The following is a 17897-nucleotide window of genomic DNA, read 5'->3' as shown; positions in this document are numbered from 1 at the left end:
TGAGGTCTGTGTAATACACTCGTCATCTTGCTGAACACATACTTTATATTTGGAATTTCTATGGCCTGATATTTTGAGTCCAAGAATGGCCACATTCCCAGATTTGTACGTGTGTGTGAGTCACTTTTAGATAAGTGTGATGTAATTAGACTCAAAATATACTTAACTTATAAAGAAATACATATCAACGATAGACCTACTTGGTTTGTGTAGCATAACATTTGGATTCAGGATCGTGCTGCGATTTAAGATTATTATATATATCTTAATATTTCAATTAATCATCAGAATCAATCAATACCTTAAACATACCTTTATTCATTTTGAGAGATACTTTAAGATCCATCACTTTTTTTTTCTGTAGGAACACATTAGCAAACATGATCATTCATATCCATTCGTAAGAAAAGGTCAGAGGACTTTACTCCCTCCATCGCCGTCTGTTGAGCTTAATGCCACATGAGTGAGCAGGTCAATAAAGTATCAATCATTTATAGTTTTCAGCAAGAAGAAAAGTGCAGGTCTGAAGTTGCTTGAGGCCTCTCTGGTATCAACACCAACAAGTGACTTTTTTTCATAACACACAGCTGCTGTTTACACTGCTCTGGACTCTGTTTAGGTCAAAAACCTTTGTATATCACCGTATCAGTATGAGAAGGATGTGAGGATGCAGATCTGTGGAGTCTGGACAGCAGCAGAATGGGACCAGATTATTTGTCAGCAGAGGGAATAAAGACATTTAGCCGAGTGCATCGCTAACATCAGGAATGAGATGAAGGAGCCGAATGTTTTATCTTGATTGACATCACATTTATCAAATTCAGTCCATTAACCCTCTTACCTTGTGAGACTGTCCCCTCCTCTCAGTGGGTGAAGTGAGACGACCCCACAGAGGCAGAGTACACACGATCCTCTTAGCATTACAGTGAAGAGGTTTCGTCTTTCAGGCGAGAATCGTGAATCTCTCAGAGCTTTAACGAGAAAAACAAGATGGCGTTCGGTAAGAGCTGTTTACCTGGGAGACAAAGTAAGTTATGGTTTCTGAGCTGCTGGTTTCAAGGCGTTTGATCGCACTAAATAAAGTTTATTGTTAAACTATAAAAAATAACAAGCTTTGATTACATTTCTTTGTCATCAGGGTTTCGATCACGACATCTTAGGAATCAGTGCCAATTCTTTTCCGGATATTTATATCAACCAATATATTGGTATCTGACATTTATACTGATATCAGCATCGGCCCCAAAGATCCGTATCAGTCGGGCTCTAATCCTCAGAACTATTTTAAAACTACTGTTGTACATGTTTAGCTTTGCTGTGCCGGACTGGAGCTGCTGTTAAAGCGGTGCAATCCTGAGCGGGTGAAAACGTGCACCCCTCCTCTGGATTCGTGGGATTTGAGGAGCTTGAGTGTCTACATGAGCAGGGCCACAGAGCTAGACAGGATTGAGTGAGGCGCTATTGTGTGTGTTGTGTGTACGACTGTGTGTGTGTGTTTGTCTGTGTATGTGATAGAGAAAGAAAGAGAGAGAGAGAGAGTAGGTGCAGAGAAGCAGCAATTGAAGGAGGGTCTTAAAGGGGTGAAAAAGAGGAGAAAAAGAGAGTGACAGTGAACAAAAAAGAACCAGGGAGGAAAAGGGGAGGCGGGGGTGAGGGAGTGGAAAAAGAGGAGGCAGAGCAACAGAGGAGTGAAAGAGAAATGACTTGAGGGGTTGAGGGATGGAGGGAGAGGTGGAAGGAGCGAGAGGGAGAAGTATCAAGGCAGTGGAGAAGAAAAAGAGAGAGAGAGAGAGAGAGAGAGAGAGGCAATGAAAGCAGTTGGCTAGGGGAGGATGTCACCCATGGCTGCCACTCATCACTCACAGCTTAATGACACTGTTTTTTTCTTTCCCCGTCTCCCGCTTCGTTTCTGTGGGAGCGGGGGGGGGAGGGAGGGAGCTCGGCCTGCACCCGATCAAACGGGGTCATTCAGAGTTCACAACCTCCAGGTGGGACCGTCCTCTCCGCTGGGGGAATGTCTGTGGCTGTGTGTGGCGTGGGGCTGCGAGGGGGGGGGGGGGGGGCGTCTGCAGCACGAGGCCGGAAAGCGTCGACGTTCGGGGTTTATAACAAAAATAAAAAGGAAGGGTAACTAAGTCTTAGATGAAGGTTAAAACAGTCGTGTCCACGTACAAAGAGAAGAGCACGACAGAAGATCCATCATTCTCCTGTGACAGCTCTGTAAACACGGTGGCGGACTTGTTTTTCCTGCCTGTCAGCCTCTCCCTGTGGTCAAGGTGCACATGCCTTGTCCCCGGTTTGCGCTCCGGTGTTTACACGTGTGTACGTTTGAAGCATGTGTGTTTACGCGTGTGGATACTTATGCTCGCTCGCAAGAAAACTGCTCTGTTGAAAACCAACTGTCTGTTGTTTCCTTCTGGGATTGGCCTGGTTCCTATTTCAGCGTTGGATTTGTGATTCGGTTTGTGTTTGTGTGTGTGTGTCTGTGTGTGTGTGTGTGTGTGTGTATGTATGTACGAGTGTGTGTGTGCTCAGCTCCATTTGTCCTCTCACTCATTCCTGTTTCTGGGAAGCATCAGCCGTTTAAAACTCAAACGGCAGGATTTTTTTCCTCGCTCTCCTCCTCGCACCAAATTTGGGGAACAGCTGGGGCGGCCATGACGATGATTTGTCTCCCTCTGCCCGTCTGCCTGACAGGTTGAGACCATGCACACACACACACACACACACACACCCACACACACACACACACTGAGGGAGACACTCACTAATAGGCACATATACACACAATTAAACATGCACTCAGTGTCACAGACACACACACACACTCGCACAGACACATTCCCCTTTATAAGAGGCCGTGTTCTCAGGGCGCTGCCAAAACACTCTGATTTCCTTTAGCCTGGGCAGCCATACATCAGCTTGGGGCCTCCCAGCCCGGATGGCAGGGGCTGACAGAATGACATGTGTCATTTATCAAACGAGGGGCGCCGGGCCTCAGGAAACGAGCAGACCGCCGCGTGACAAAGCCCCCCGAGAGCTCTCCTCCACTCACAGCGATGGGAGTGTGTCATGGGATCGACACTGACAAATCTACGGAGATGGAACACACACGGATACACGCTGACACCAACACACAAGCACAGGAAAGACACAGCGAGAGCCACTTCCAGCGCTTATACAAACAAGTATCACGCGTTCTATTCAAGCTGCGGCCCGGCTCTGAATGCAGCCGTTTAAAGAGAGAGAACACGTCTGAATCACAATGGGGAAAGTATCTTTCCTGGATTTGAACATGCTGGCAGTGGGTCTACGTACGCACATACCCACACATGCACCCACATATATGTTTCCCCTGCAGCCAGAGAAGCCGCGGCCAAAGCCTGTCCGGTTGCCAGCAGCAGGCCTGTCTGTGTGCCTGTCCTTCTCAATGAACGGTCACTGGCTGCCGAGAGGAACTCTCTCTTTGCTGGCACCGCCGCTCCGTCCCCGTCCTTTCATATCCACGCCACCGCACACTCACACTATCCCTCTTTCCTCCTCCATTATGTCTCCCCCTCTCTCTCTTCACTCCTTCCCTTCCCTCTTCCCGCTCCCCCCCCCCTCCCGCCTTCATCCACCCCCGTTTACTCTTTCCAAAGCCCCTTCATTTGTCTTCATAAGCCTAATTTATTTTCTCTGCCAGATGCAAGCTGACAGCCATCAGTCTCCCTCTCCCCCACACACACACACACACCTGACCTCCTGACACGCAGATAAATACGCTAGCATGCACGCACGAACGCACAAACTCACATACCTCCCTCTTATGGCTTCTTATTCTTTTGCGCTGTCTCTATTACACCCGTGCACAGCCCATATTACCTCACTCACAGCTCTGAGGTCAGCTTTACAGTCACGTACCCTCTGTTTTACCCCTGTCCTCCACCCACTCCAACCCCCAAAACCCTCCCATTAGCATTACAGAAGATGGATGTGTCTTCATAGCGGGGATTGATTGCGGATATAGAGTTATGGTGCCATTTATGTGTGTGTCGGTGTGTGTGTGTGTGTGCGTGTGTGTGTTGGTGTGAGATGGAGGGCACTTTGGGAGGCGGCGTTGGGAGCTGAAATGTGAGGGAGGCAGGCTTCTCTCTCGTTTCCAGAACCTTCCAGCCGTTCGTTGTCTGTCCGCAGTCTGATATTGTGCTCTGTTGAAGGATTGCTTCCTCGCTTCCTGCCTCTCTCTCTCTGCGACTGCAAAGCTGTTCTTAGCCATTGTATACACACACACACACACACACACACACACAGGCATGCATAGTTGGACACAGACACAATTAGGGTGAGATGGCTACTGATACAAGTCCACTTTAAGGGCTCTATACATAATTTACTGACTTTCTCCAGAGACCCATTTTCTAATCCCTGCTCCCTCCTATAATTTCTTCTATTGTCACTTTACCGCCGTGGTCGTCAGGAAGTGGATGAAAACAAGCACATATACACACTCTCGGCTGCCGAGTGATTCAGCGTATGCTTTTGTTATATATTTGGTTACGCCCCTGTGCTCCTCGTCACGCTTTAAATCCTAAACCAGTGTTGAAACGGAGCAGCAGAACTTTGTTTAATGGCGCGCCAGACTTCAGCGCTAACTCGTCACTTGAGTGGGCAGCATGAAAAAGAAAATTTGGCGATGCATAAAGGATAACGGTTTCGATGGTGCACAACTGCTTGAATTTCCCTGGTGTCATATGCAGTTAAAAGCACTAAAATGTTTTGGGGACGTTCGGGTTGTCCTGAGCAGCCTCCTGCCTTGAGGGTTTGCGGTTAATTAATTTCCCTAAAGTGACTTTAGTTTTTTTTTTTTTACGTTATGGTTTTCTTTGTCTGTCTTTGTGCATTCTGGGAAAGTGAAGTCAGTCGGGTCTCTGAGGTCCTGTTCCCACAAAGTTCTTGTGTGCGGCCTTGTATCGCATATCTAGTGTTTGGGTTTGTTTTTGAATTCCTCTCTGAGAAGTAGACGGAGTAGAGAGGAGGTGATGCACTTCTTTGATCCACAAAACAAAATGTCAAAAAGTCCCAGTCTCTTAAAGATAGACGATATAACAATTGTTCATTAACATTTCTAAATATGACCATAGACCTATGTTATATATTTTGCTATCTTGCATAGTTACGTTATCCAAAATATTTACACTGTTCAAACCCAGAGAAAACTGTCTGCTTTACCCGTAGCTTTGCCGTCTGTGATATAACTTCTACAACACAATGTGTGACACAAGAATAAAACTAAAATACGTGACCTCATCCATGAACATGATTTGTGCCAGATAGATTTAAATCGGCACTAGTGGTGAAGACAACAACTCCCATGATGCTTCACAACATCATCAAACTATGTTACTTAGTTTTATTTTTGGATTGAGAGCCCCCTAACGGCCGAAGTTGCATATTGCACATTTATATCAGTGCTGTAGTTGTATGTTATATATTTATCATCAGAACCAATTGATCCTAATTCATCAGTATTAGTTTACATGACGTTCAAATTTGATTAACTTTCAAAGTCGTCTTGAAGTTGCTAATCTTTGACGGAGCAGAAAGATAGAGATCAAAATGGAGGCAGCAGTTGTAGCTTGTTAGCTAAGTCACGCAACTTGACCTACGCTGTTATATAAGCCTATAAACTTGATTTAAAAAAAAAAGGGGATCGCTTTTTTAGTAACTCAACAGCAGAAGATAATGCAGTTGCATGTTCAGGGGCCGACTTTAGTGTCCCGTCTAGCGATCACGCTAACAAGCTTGCTACATGCCTATCACATAGCTATCCCTATAGTTAAAATAGCATTTAGCCTCTTTATTAACTCTTTTGGGGAAAAAATACATTCTAAATATAAGTCACTTCATCATCTTCATGTAATCCTCTAGAGCCACATATTTAGCCGATGATGCCATGAGTTTGGTGGTGCCTCTCGTGCGGCGTGCAGGGCGCTTCCTTCCAGCAGGGAAGGATCAGATTCTAGGGCGTGCGTGTGGCCCTACATGTATTTTTTCCTCTCCCCGTGTCGCTCTTTTCCCGTCTCTATGTTTTGTTCCTCAGCGGTGTACAGAGTGAACGGCCTCTGTGAATTGAGGGGAGGGCTGACAGCGCGCAGAAGGTTGATTGATGGCTTATTGTGCAACCGGACTCGGCTAGACCGAACTGGTTAGGTTGTGACCCTGTTTTGGCCCCGCGCCCTCTAGTTTTCGTCTTTTTTTATTCTGGCAGTCTTTTTCTTCCCTCCCCCCCCCCTTCCTCGCTCTGCCCGTATCTTACCATCTACCTTGCACACATTCAGACATGCACAGTGCATAAATATACATGTACGTGCAGACTAGACACACACACACACTTCCTCTTCATGCTTCTTCTCCTCCACCCCCCCGCTTGTCGTCTTTGCCGCACTAAACTCATCATTGCTGCCATCATTCATTCTCGGCCGTTTCCTTTCTTCCTTCCTCTGCCCACTTTGTTTTCTTTGTCAGTGCTCCTTCAGGACAGGTTTTGTCCCGTGAGTCATTCCATCAGGTTTCACTTTACAGCCACTAATCATTCGAGTCCGAAACGCTCGCCACTTTCAGGAAATGCACCAAAGAGGATTCTGATTCTGCCACTCTGTTTTTTTTTTCCCGTAACTTCTCGGCCATCAAGCAATTCAAAATTAGAGGCTAAGTTCGCCTGAACAACAGACACCAGTTTAAACCGTGGTTCAGACGGGTTGTTTTTTTTTTCTCCTGCAATGATTTTCTGCTTCTATTCTCCACACAACCATAGTGATTTATGGTAATTATCCATCTTTGGGGTCATCCATCAACTGGTTGTTGCTAGGCGATGGGAGCAGCTGTTGTTTAGTCGGGGGAGCTCCACTGTCAGGGGCAATGCAGGTGAATTCAAAAGACGGCATCTCTGAAGAAAGAATTAAACCGTGTTGCTTTGTTGAACTTGTTATAAATTCCTTTTTAGATCTAAACGGAGCATCTTTGTGTCAAGTTACAAGAAGAAGATTTTTTTTTTTTGCATGTTAAATAATTAAAGCGGTGCTGAGTCTTGCGACGTCTAACGTGATACCAGAAGATTGAACAAATACAAATGTTTTAAATTAGAATTTCATCAAACTAAGTTTAACCTAAACTCTGTAGCTCGTCCATGACTGAAATCTGATAGATTTGCTCTAAAGTAAATGTGTTAACCAATAAGCAAACGTCTGATGAAGCCTACATTGAATCAGTGGTTAGCATTGCTGGAGTAAATCTCACTCATATCACCTTTAATTAGCATTAGTAATGCTTTATCCGCACTTTGCCTGACAACAAACCAGATGGTTTTAAAATGTTAGTGCAGCAACATTAGATTGTAGTGGTTGTGTGTTTGTGTGCATGTGTGTGTCTGTTTGGCATAAACGTGGAGCAGAAACGGCTGGAATCCACGGTGCCGATGATCTAATGGCTGTTGTTTCATCTCAGAACAAGCAGGCACTGACAGTTCAGGGAAAAGGTGATTTATGGACCACAGTCAATGTCATGGCGTGTCAAAACCGGTTCACATGAGATCTGAACAAAACGGACAGAGACAAAAGAGAGCAACTGCAGAGAGGAATAACAAGAGAAACATGCAGAGCAGTGCAGGAGAGAACTGGAAATGTCTTTTTTTTATTTAGAAAAAGCTGCAGTTGTCCTGATTTTTTTTTTTTTTTGTGGCTTTGTCTCTGTGAAGCCATTGTTGTGTCTTTTTCTGTCTCTGGTTTCTGTCTTTCCCTCTTTCATTCATACAAACACGTCTGTGATCTAATGAAGGTGAAGTACGCTCTCTGTTTGACCCATTTAAAAAGCCTATTAGCATAATATGAGTTCAAGTTACTGCAGATTAATTGGAACGTATGTGAAAGCCCCCGGGGGGACTGTCCCAAGTTTTGGGAAATACTAATTCATCTTTTATTTCATATACATTTAGGAGACTCCTCAGTTTGATAAGGAACATCAGCTTTGAGACAGAATCCAGAGCAGTGGCCACAAGTTTAGGAAAAGTAAATTTGTAAAATGTTGCCTGCACGTTTATCCACCAGCATGATGGGCAGACGGCACTGGTTGTTTTGTTTTCCTCTGCTGGAAGAGTGGTGGGAGATAAGAAGGTGGATTCGTATGACACATGAGTAGCCCCGGAGATATTGCGCCATATGGTGGGCCGTTCCATGCGGGTAGGCTTTTACATGTCTGGTCAGGAAGGCTGGGGGTAAAATTATGGCAAATACACGGTGTCAGTGGTAATGCTGATCTGTAAATCTCTGTGTTGGGTCGCAGCGACGCTGTAAAACACGGGATTTGTGAGACAAAATGGAAATCTTTGTCACAAAAGAAATCTACATGGATCGAAAGAGTTTCCTGTTTAACTAAGTTACTTTATTTGGTAAAACGTGACGGTGAGTCTTGATGCAGAATTGCATGAAAAGCTCTGTTAGTGCTCAGTTGTCTCGTGGCTGAGAGGAGACTGTTGGTGTGTGCCAGCTCTTCTCAGTGTGCTTTGTTCAAAGAGAGTGTCAGGTCCTATGAAACCAAAGCAACAACTATCCCAGAGTGGAAAAAAGAGCAAGAATGAAGACGACAGCAGCGAGCGGGGAGAGACAGAGATTGCCTGACGTACTCGGCATTACCATAATTGGCTTTTCTACATGATAGGACAGAGGAAATAATAATGTCATTTTATTTACAGCCTTCTCTCCGCGGAAACACGCACACACTCATGCACGCCGCGCAGGTCAATGACACACACTGATCAGGCCTGTCCAAAGCCATCAGAGGTGAGTGGCAGCGAATGGAGGGACCAGTGACAAAGCGAAACGGGAGAGAGAAATAAGACTGCCACGCCAGAGCTCCCATTTTGAAGGGCTGCTAAACGGTGTGAGGGAGCTTCCCCGGCCGGCCCGCTCCGAATGCAGCGCTCGGCCACGCAGGGCAAATCAGCCGGGTGAAAGCTGGCGGAATTGGACATTAGCACTGCAAATGAGAGTCGGGATTGCCCTCTTCTCGGAGACAACATGAATAAATGGAGAAGGTTGAGAGCGGAACGTGTGTCGTGGATGTGTGTGAACGACAGAGGGAGTGGGGGTTAATTGTGAAATGAATTTACAGTTCTCTTTTTTTCTTTTGCTACAGTTTTACGGTCTGAGGTACAGTTGTAATACACATGTGTGAATCCTGACTAAGAGACGAAAAAAAGTTTTTTCAAGCCTTCCTTTAAGTATGTTTTTTATATCGCAGAAGAAGCCAAACTTCTCTAATGTTAAAAGCAGACTCATCCCTGTTTGAATAAAGATCAATGTTAATCTGATAATAATAATACTTTAAGCAGCAAATAAGTTAAATATAATGGCTTCCAGTAAAGCGCATACCTTGGTCAACAGTCCTCTTGTGAAACCACATTTTTTTGCAAAATTTTTATTTGGACCTGCCCCAAATTCTGCAGACTCATAAATATCACCCCCCTTAACATGTCTGATGTTTTTTTTTCAAGATCCAAGAATTATTTCCTGAGAGATCAATCGAGATTGAAAATAAATTAAATTAAACTATCTTGCAATGTTAAAGAAATTGAAAATACATTCTTGCATCAAGTGCCTGATCTGGATCCGCCTTCAAATTGAATGGTTTCTCCCGTTACCCACACTGCATCTTTCCACCAAGTTTCGAGGAAATCCATGCTGTAGTTTTTGCGTCATCCTGCCGACAAACTCTTTGGCGCAACAAGACCAAGAATCTGATTGGCTTTCAATGCCACCATTTAGCGACTTTCAGTTTTTGCTACTTTGTGCCACAGAAATATTTTTGCTATAACCTCAATAACATTGAGGTTTTGAGAAGCACGCTCACTGCAGGCATGTTTATATTATCAGTGCATATGTTTCACAATTCTTATTGGCAAGGAATTTGTCTTCTCCACACTTTTCTCACTTTGATAATTCAACTCTCTATAAAAACATTGTGGGAGTGTTCGCATCAAACTGTTCCTCACACTGCTTCATGCTTTGGGGGAGGGTTTGTGTGTCTGTGCATGTGTTCATGTGTGTGTGCATGTGAGAGAGAGACTGGGGGATGTCCCACTGTGGTGTCACCTGTCTGCAGCAGGAAATCCTGGACTCTGGGCACAACAATAGTGACAGGCTCCTCTCCAGACGCAGATGGCTTCGCTCTCCCCCCTCACCCACCACAGTGCATCCCTGCCTGCACCTGACACACTCTGACACTTGACACACAAATGCACACACACACACACACAAAATCATTTGCCACACCTAGCTCAGTGGCACACACATGGCAGAAATTTTAATGATTTCTCTTTCCTCTTATATAATGCTTAGTTTGTTGGTGCTGCTTAACTTGTTTCCCTGTCATGTATTGTTCTGCCAGACACACCCAAACACTCACACACACACACGTACACACACACGCACACACGTACACACACACACACCTCGTTTTCACTGGCCTAAACACATCTTTTCTCCTCTCTTTTCAAAACTTCCCCTCTTTTCCCCATCCTCCCTGACAGCACAAAGTGGGCTTACGTTTTTGACTGACAACCACAACAGACAACCTCACCCCCCCCCCCCCACCCTCACCACCGTTTTAATCCCCTCCCTATCCCTCTCTCTCCCTCCCTCTCTCTACCTCCCTCCCTCTCTCTCTCTCCCTCTTTTGTTCTGAGTGACGCGGGAAAGCCGCCGTGTCAGCATCTTTTCCATCTCTGATTGCCTTATTAGCCGGCGGTGGCACCCGCAGCTTTCCTGACACAGATGGTGAAGGAGGAGGCTTGAGCGGAGAGGGGGGGGGGGGGGCTAAGGAAAATGGCTGACTTGTGTTTGTTGTTGTTACTTTCCCCTCCCACCTCCTTTCGGGCTTGTTTGCGTGGACACCGACACCTCGAGCTGACACTGACACACTCCTGACAATGAGGCCTGTCAAGGCAACATACGGAGCATGGCAGGGAAAAAAACTGGGATTTAGTGTCGGTGTACTTTCTGTGTGTGTTTGCAGCGCTGTCAGGTTCCTCTCACTTTGTCAGCTGCTGCTTTATCCTTAACCGCTCTCACCACATTGACTCTGAAAAGGTTCACTTGTGCATTTGTTTCAATACAGTGGGCTCCATCTTGATTGGCTGCACTTAAAAAAAAAAAAAAAGAAGCTTTACAGGGGCTTTGGCAAAAGTTTGAAATCGCCTAATCTAGTGAGGAGCTCAAGTGAATGATGTCAGTGAATAATTAAGAGCTTACATGTTAGAGCGAGACCCGGCACAGGAGTGGTTTAATTAAAAAGACGAAGGCTGTACTCAGAGCGTCACTCACACACACAAGGCAGAGAGTTGCAGCTGTTGGACTTTCAGCTTTTTCGAGGCAGCAGTAACTGGCACCTCACAAACATCAGGTATTATGTCCACTCCTATTATGGGATAGAGAGCTACACGCTGTTTGAAGCCGACAGCACATCTGCCTCCTCACTGGAGACCGATTCTGGCACCTCAGACAAGCATCTTACGAGGGATGGATTGGGGGGAGCAGCCTTAGCATATTTAACCCTCTACTCTTCCCTCGTCCCGCTCTCCTGTAATATCTCCCTCTTAATCTGCTTTCAAGGTCCTATTTAAGCCTATTTTTTACAATAGTGGTGCTCCAGTGAATTGTAATTGCTGTCGTTTTGAAAACTCTGACATCTAGGTCTTAAACAACAACTGAATCCAGATTTCGGCCACATTTTGTAGACAACAGCAAAGAGACACAAGGCAGCCATTTTCCATTGATATTGTAAACCTCCCCCTATTCTTTTAAAATGGCACACTTGACGCTGTGAGTACTCAGTGAGCACAGGCAGTAACAACAAGGCTTGTCATGTCCACTGGCCATTTCCTAGCATCACGCTGTGAGGACTTCTGCAGCCGATGCCAAGTTGACTCCAGCCAACCATGGCTTGGCAAGGGAGATGCAGCTGGCATTTTCCACCACAATCTCTTACTTGTAAATCCATAGTAAATGCAGCATTTTGGAAGAATAAAGCAATTCTAAGTGGAGAATATATCTTTAATCTCACTTCAGCAGCAGAATAAAAAATAAAATAGTAAAATTTCCCTAAATGGCTGTAGGATGTTGTAGCATTTTAATTAGCTGATAAAGGAAAATGTTGTGTATTTGATGAGTAGGCTGAAATGCTTGCACATAAGCAGTAAATTTGTCTTATTAATTCAGTGTTTCAACTTGAGTATATGTCAAGAAGGGAAACATCAAAGGGAGTCTTTTAATAGAACGATCAATGAGGCAGTTTCCCTTTTACTGTTATTTTTTTAATTGAGAAGAGACAACAATGTCTTTATTTCCATTGTGAAGCTACTGATCTCACCACATGATTAATAAGTGTCATCAACATCATAATTTGAAATTGTGCTTGTGTTTAGTTTTTAAGCAAAGCAGAAGCGTTTCAGTGGTGTCTCTCTCCTCTCTATCCTTGCTGAGCTGTAGTGTTCAATAGCTTCATTAGGCAGTGCAGTGAAGAGGACAATCTGTCATTGTCAAGATATGGATGTTTGCCACTTTATTATTGCAAACCTGTGTCCTCTTCTGGGACTATTGACAAAAATCTTTTATTACATATACCACCTACATATAGTGTATGCGTAGCATGTGGCCAATGCATAATTTGTTTCTCATTTATCAACTATAGATATATTTGCATATAAAAATATCTAACGTCACGCGTCTCCTCTGTTTTGTTTTCCAGCTTATGGACCCGATGACGAACCTGGATTGGACAAAATTGATGAAGAGGAACATCTGCAGGATGATGGCCTCTCTCTGGATGGTCAAGATGCAGACTATCTGTTCAATGAAGACGAGGAGGGAAGAGATCATTTCAGCTGCCAAAACTCTCCACTCAGCAATGGTACCAACCCAGACGCAGGGTATGCCTCCCCACTTAGTACCACCAGTGATCAATTGGTGGACCTTAAGACCATGTCTTCCTCTAATGATGGTCAAGAAAAGTTAGAGGAGAAGCTGGAGGAAAGCGCAGAGTCCATCAATGGCCTCTCACTACAGGACAGTCTGACGAAAATGAAAGCCGTCTATGCAAACCTGATCTCGGATGCCTCCTGGTCCAGCATTGCTATGGACATGCTTAAACAAGGGAACAATTTTGCCACTAGCAACGGCAATGGGAGCAATCACAAAGGGAGCAATGGGTTCCCGAACAGTCATAGCCCAGGCAGCATCCAGACGAAAGGCAGATGTAGCAGTAGCAATGCCTCGGCCACTACTAATAATACCACCAGCAGTACCACCACGAGAACAGTGTCGAGCATAAGCCACGGTGGCACTAGTGTAAGTTCTGGCAGCTCAGGAGGATTAGCCTATGACTGGCACCAGGCAGCATTGGCCAAAACTCTACAGCATACTCCATACCAACTCCTTCCTGAGCCTAGCCTTTTCAGCTCCGTGCAGCTTTACAGACAAAATAATAAGCTCTATGGCCCGGTGTTTACAGGTGCCAGCAAGTTCAGGTGCAAGGACTGTAGTGGGGCCTATGATACTTTGGTTGGCCTGACAGTGCATATGAATGAGACAGGCCATTACCGTGATGACAATAAGGATAAAGAGGATGATCGAAGCAAGAAGTGGTCCAAGCCACGCAAGCGTTCCCTGTTAGAGATGGAAGGCAAGGAAGATGCCCAGAAAGTTCTTAAATGCATGTACTGTGGCCACTCTTTTGAATCCTTGCAAGACCTTAGTGTTCACATGATCAAAACAAAACACTATCAGAAAGTGCCTCTAAAAGAACCAATGCCAGCCCTCACCAAGCTGGTACCCCCAACCAAAAAAAGAGCATTTCAAGACTTGATGTCCCCAAGCTCACCTGAGTCTGTCTCATCTGGCATACTCATGGGAGAGTCTCCCAAAGACCAAAAAATGGCTAATCCCTACGTCACCCCTAACAATCGATACGGTTACCAAAATGGTGCCAGCTACACTTGGCAGTTTGAGGCACGGAAGGCACAAATTCTTAAATGCATGGAATGTGGCAGTTCACATGATACCTTGCAACAATTGACAGCCCACATGATGGTCACAGGACACTTTCTGAAAGTCACAAATTCAGCCTCTAAGAAGGGTAAGCAGTTAGTTTTTGATCCTGTCATTGAGGAGAAAATTCAGTCCATTCCTCTGCCACCAACTACCACAAGACTCCCAGCACCCAATGTGAAGTCACAGAATGACTCCCCATTGCCGCCCTCTAGCCCTGAGGACCGAAATGAAGAAAAAAAAGATGAGTTGATGGAGGAAGAGAAAACAGAATTTAGGGAACCAGAGAGAAAAATCAAAGAGGAGAAGGAAGACCCCCCGGAAAAAGCTGATAAACCTAGAAAGGCTATATCTTGTCAGTATTTGAGAGAGGAAGACTTGGAAGAGACACCTAAAGGTGGCTTTGACTTTATCAAGTCTTTAGAGAACACAGTTTCAAGTGCAATCACCAAGGCCCAAACAGGCACCCCAACCTGGGGTGGATACACAAGCATTCATGCAGCCTATCAGCTCCACGGATCTATAAGGTCTAACTTTCCCTCATCAGCACAGGTTCAACCTTTGTTCAGCAGCAACAGCTTGAAGGCCTTTTCCGCTGATCTAGGTACTCTGATCCATTCACCAAATAGCCCCTCTCCACCTCCAAGTCACAAGAGCAACGTGCTGGCCATGGAAGAGCTAGTAGAAAAAGTGACAGGGAAAAGACCAGTAAAGAGTGAAAAAGAGGAAAAGCACCTAGAGAATAAGAGTAGGTCAGCAAAGTCACCATTGACAAATCTAAAGGATAAACGAGCTTCACCAAATCCTGACAATATCTCAAAGGCAAAGAAATCCTCTGCTGCAGAGGACCAGACTGAATCAAGAGGCAAAGATGGAGAGCAGACCGAGAGACTTATTAAGAGTGATTCACCAAAAAAGCCTGTAAGCAATGGCTGCAATAACCTGAGCATCATCACAGATCACTCTCCTGAACAACCACTTGTGAACCCTCTCAGTGCTTTGCAGTCTATCATGAACAACCATTTGGGGAAAGCCTCAAAAGTGGCAACACCCTTCAGTGACCCGTTTGCAATGCTTCACAAGATCAACAGCAACTCGGCTCCGAATAAGTCAGCCGAGCCAGTGAGTCAGTATCATGAGGAGGAGGATGATCAGCCCATGGACTTGACAAAATCCAAAAACACCAATGGCAGTACCACTAAGGGTACTTCTGCTTCACCACACAACAACAGCAGCAACAACAGCAGCAGCAACAGCAAACCAGCTTTCCGAGCTTTCTCTCAGTCTTCATCACCCCCTCTGCGGGAGAATGCTTTGATGGATATTTCAGACATGGTGAAAAATCTGACCGGCCGTTTGACACCGAAGTCTACAACCCCATCTTCCATCTCTGAGAAATCTGACGGAGACAGCTGTACTTTTGAGGACGGCCTGGATGAGCTGTCTCCCATCCAGAGACGGAAAGGTAGACAGTCAAACTGGAATCCTCAACACATCCTGATTCTCCAGGCCCAGTTTGCCTCCAGTCTCAGAGAGACTCCTGATGGAAAGTTAGTGATAACTGACTTGGGGCCCCAGGAACGGGTCCACATCTGTAAATTCACTGGTCTCTCCATGACTACTATCTCTCATTGGCTGGCCAATGTGAAGTACCAGTTAAAGCGGACAGGAAGCACAAAGTTCCTAAAAAATATTGACTCTGGCCAGCCTCTGTTTTTGTGCAGTGACTGTGCATCCCAGTTCAGGACTCCTTCCTCCTACATTCACCATTTGGAGTTCCATCTTGGGTTCACCCTGAAGGACCTCTCCAAGCTATCCATAGACTTACTAGAGCAGCAAGCAGTCAGCAGAAGAGAGGACAAGACTTTCAGTCTGAGTCCCTCTGGACTCACAGAAGAAGACACTGCCTCCATTTATCAGTGCAAACTGTGCAGTCGGACATTTGTGAGCAAACATGCAATCAAATTGCACCTTTGCAAATCACATGGGAAGTCGCCGGAGGACCACCTCATCTTTGTGAAAGAGCTGGAAAAGTTTGACAAATAATGAAGTCGGACAAAGTTGACAGCTTGACGGATCACTGTTGCACTATGACTCTAAGCTTCAATCTGTCATAACGAATAGTGCCACAACTGTATTAAGCATTGCTGGAACGTATATTATAATGCTGACATGGTAGCTTTAATACCATTTATTGTAATTATTCAACTGAGCAAATGGCAGGAGCTTGCACTACCGAGGCTCGAAGATGTGTTAGAGAAGGTTTTGGTGACGAAAATGTACCAAATCGGTGCAGCAGCCATGGCACTATGTAGTGACTGACTGATTGTTGCTTTTGTAATGCACTGCATCTTTTCTGAGCCTTGAGGAAAAGTACATCTTGTTTTTAGACTGGGCCATGCTCTTATTTTGATCACTGTTTCTGAATGGTTTTTAAGATAAATATATTTCAACACAACTTGCATATTATTTATGAGACGGTTTCTGCATGTTTCTTATGTAAAGCAGTGAGCATATTATGTCTAATGAACTTTTAACCACGATGACAAAGCTAATATCCCTGGTTATCAAATTTTGCATACCGCCGTTTATATGAAGGTACATGGTTTAGAAACGAGGCCATGTGACAGATGGTGTTCTAAAACGTTACGGTGATTTCAGCACTTTAGGGAAGTGTAAACTGATGAAGACTTGTGGGTACAAATAACCGCACATCACCGTTTTGAGTTCGATTCCCTCGATCAACGTGGCATCGTGGGGACTGACTCTGATGTTGCTTTGTGTTTTGCCATTAAATCACAGAATGTCTCACGAAATGTCAAGAATCTTTGTTTCTCCAGTAAAATATAATTTCCTGGTTGTTTCAACATGTACAGTATTTGCATTGGTAGGCTACCAGTTTTATTATTGTGAAGCTATAAATAAATGAAGTTTAAAGTTATCGTATGAATAATCAGCAAGTATGTGTACATGTATGTCAACATATCTTGCTCTTTACAGTTCAGCATTATTTGTACTGTGTGCATTTTTATAATGTTATTTTCTAAAACAATTATAGGGGGGGGGGATGTGTAAAGCTACAGAATATTGTTGGACCGTAATGCCATTTTTTTCAGTGAAAAGTAGGTCCTTCAATGTGGTTTACATCAAATGACAGAAATTTACTGGCATCTGCTCTGATGCATGGTACTGTACATAACATTGAAAAAAAAAATATTGCTCATTGATAGAATTCCAGGTTTTTGTCCTCGACCCCAGTTATTCAGAATGCCATTCTTTTATCCTCAGTTGTGAAATAAACTCCATGTCCTGGATTAAACTGTCGTGTCGTTTGAGTGATTTTGGGAGAATGAGAAAGTCCAGACGAACGCAGACATGAACTTGAAACACAATATCTATTCTCTTTTGTTTCTCTTGTTTTTATTATAAATGTTTAGTTTGAAGTTTTACACACATTTTGCAAAATTTTGAATATCACAATCAGCATTTTAACACCACATGTATATATTCTGCAAACCCTAAACACACACAAAACAAATTTTATCAGAGTCGTTAAACTGTCTATCTTCAAACCATAGTAATTTAATATTTATATTTTCTGTATGGAGACTAGTGAACATCCTTGCTGCTCCTGCACATTGAGGTTATATGTTAGCTACAGCAAATAGGCAAAAATATAGGGATATTTGGAGAACTGGTTTTATAGATTTGTTGGAAGCTTCCAAATCTCTTACTTGCTGTAGCGCAGACAGAGAAGGAGCTGAGTCCAAGTGTAAGTATCCCATTCAAGTGGTAACTACACTGCAGGTAAGCGCTCTT

General features: G+C 44.4%; 1 protein-coding gene across 1 annotated transcript in view; it reads left to right on the top strand.

Moving 5' to 3' along the window:
• Nucleotides 1-17397, top strand: part of tshz1 (teashirt zinc finger homeobox 1) — a 29732-nt gene extending 12335 nt beyond the window's left edge. Inside the window, exon 3 of the mRNA XM_053447180.1 lies at nucleotides 12781-17397. Within this exon, the coding sequence (XP_053303155.1) occupies nucleotides 12781-16124 (3344 nt within the window). The 3' untranslated portion in view covers nucleotides 16125-17397. The remainder of the gene's footprint in view (nucleotides 1-12780) is intronic.
• The last annotated feature ends 500 nt before the right edge of the window (nucleotides 17398-17897 follow it).

Source organism: Pleuronectes platessa, chromosome 18 (assembly GCF_947347685.1).
Source record: "Pleuronectes platessa chromosome 18, fPlePla1.1, whole genome shotgun sequence".
Taxonomy (NCBI): Eukaryota; Metazoa; Chordata; class Actinopteri; order Pleuronectiformes; family Pleuronectidae; genus Pleuronectes; species Pleuronectes platessa.
The sequence above is the reverse complement of the archived record's forward strand: the minus strand, read 5'-3'. Positions and strand labels throughout refer to the sequence as shown.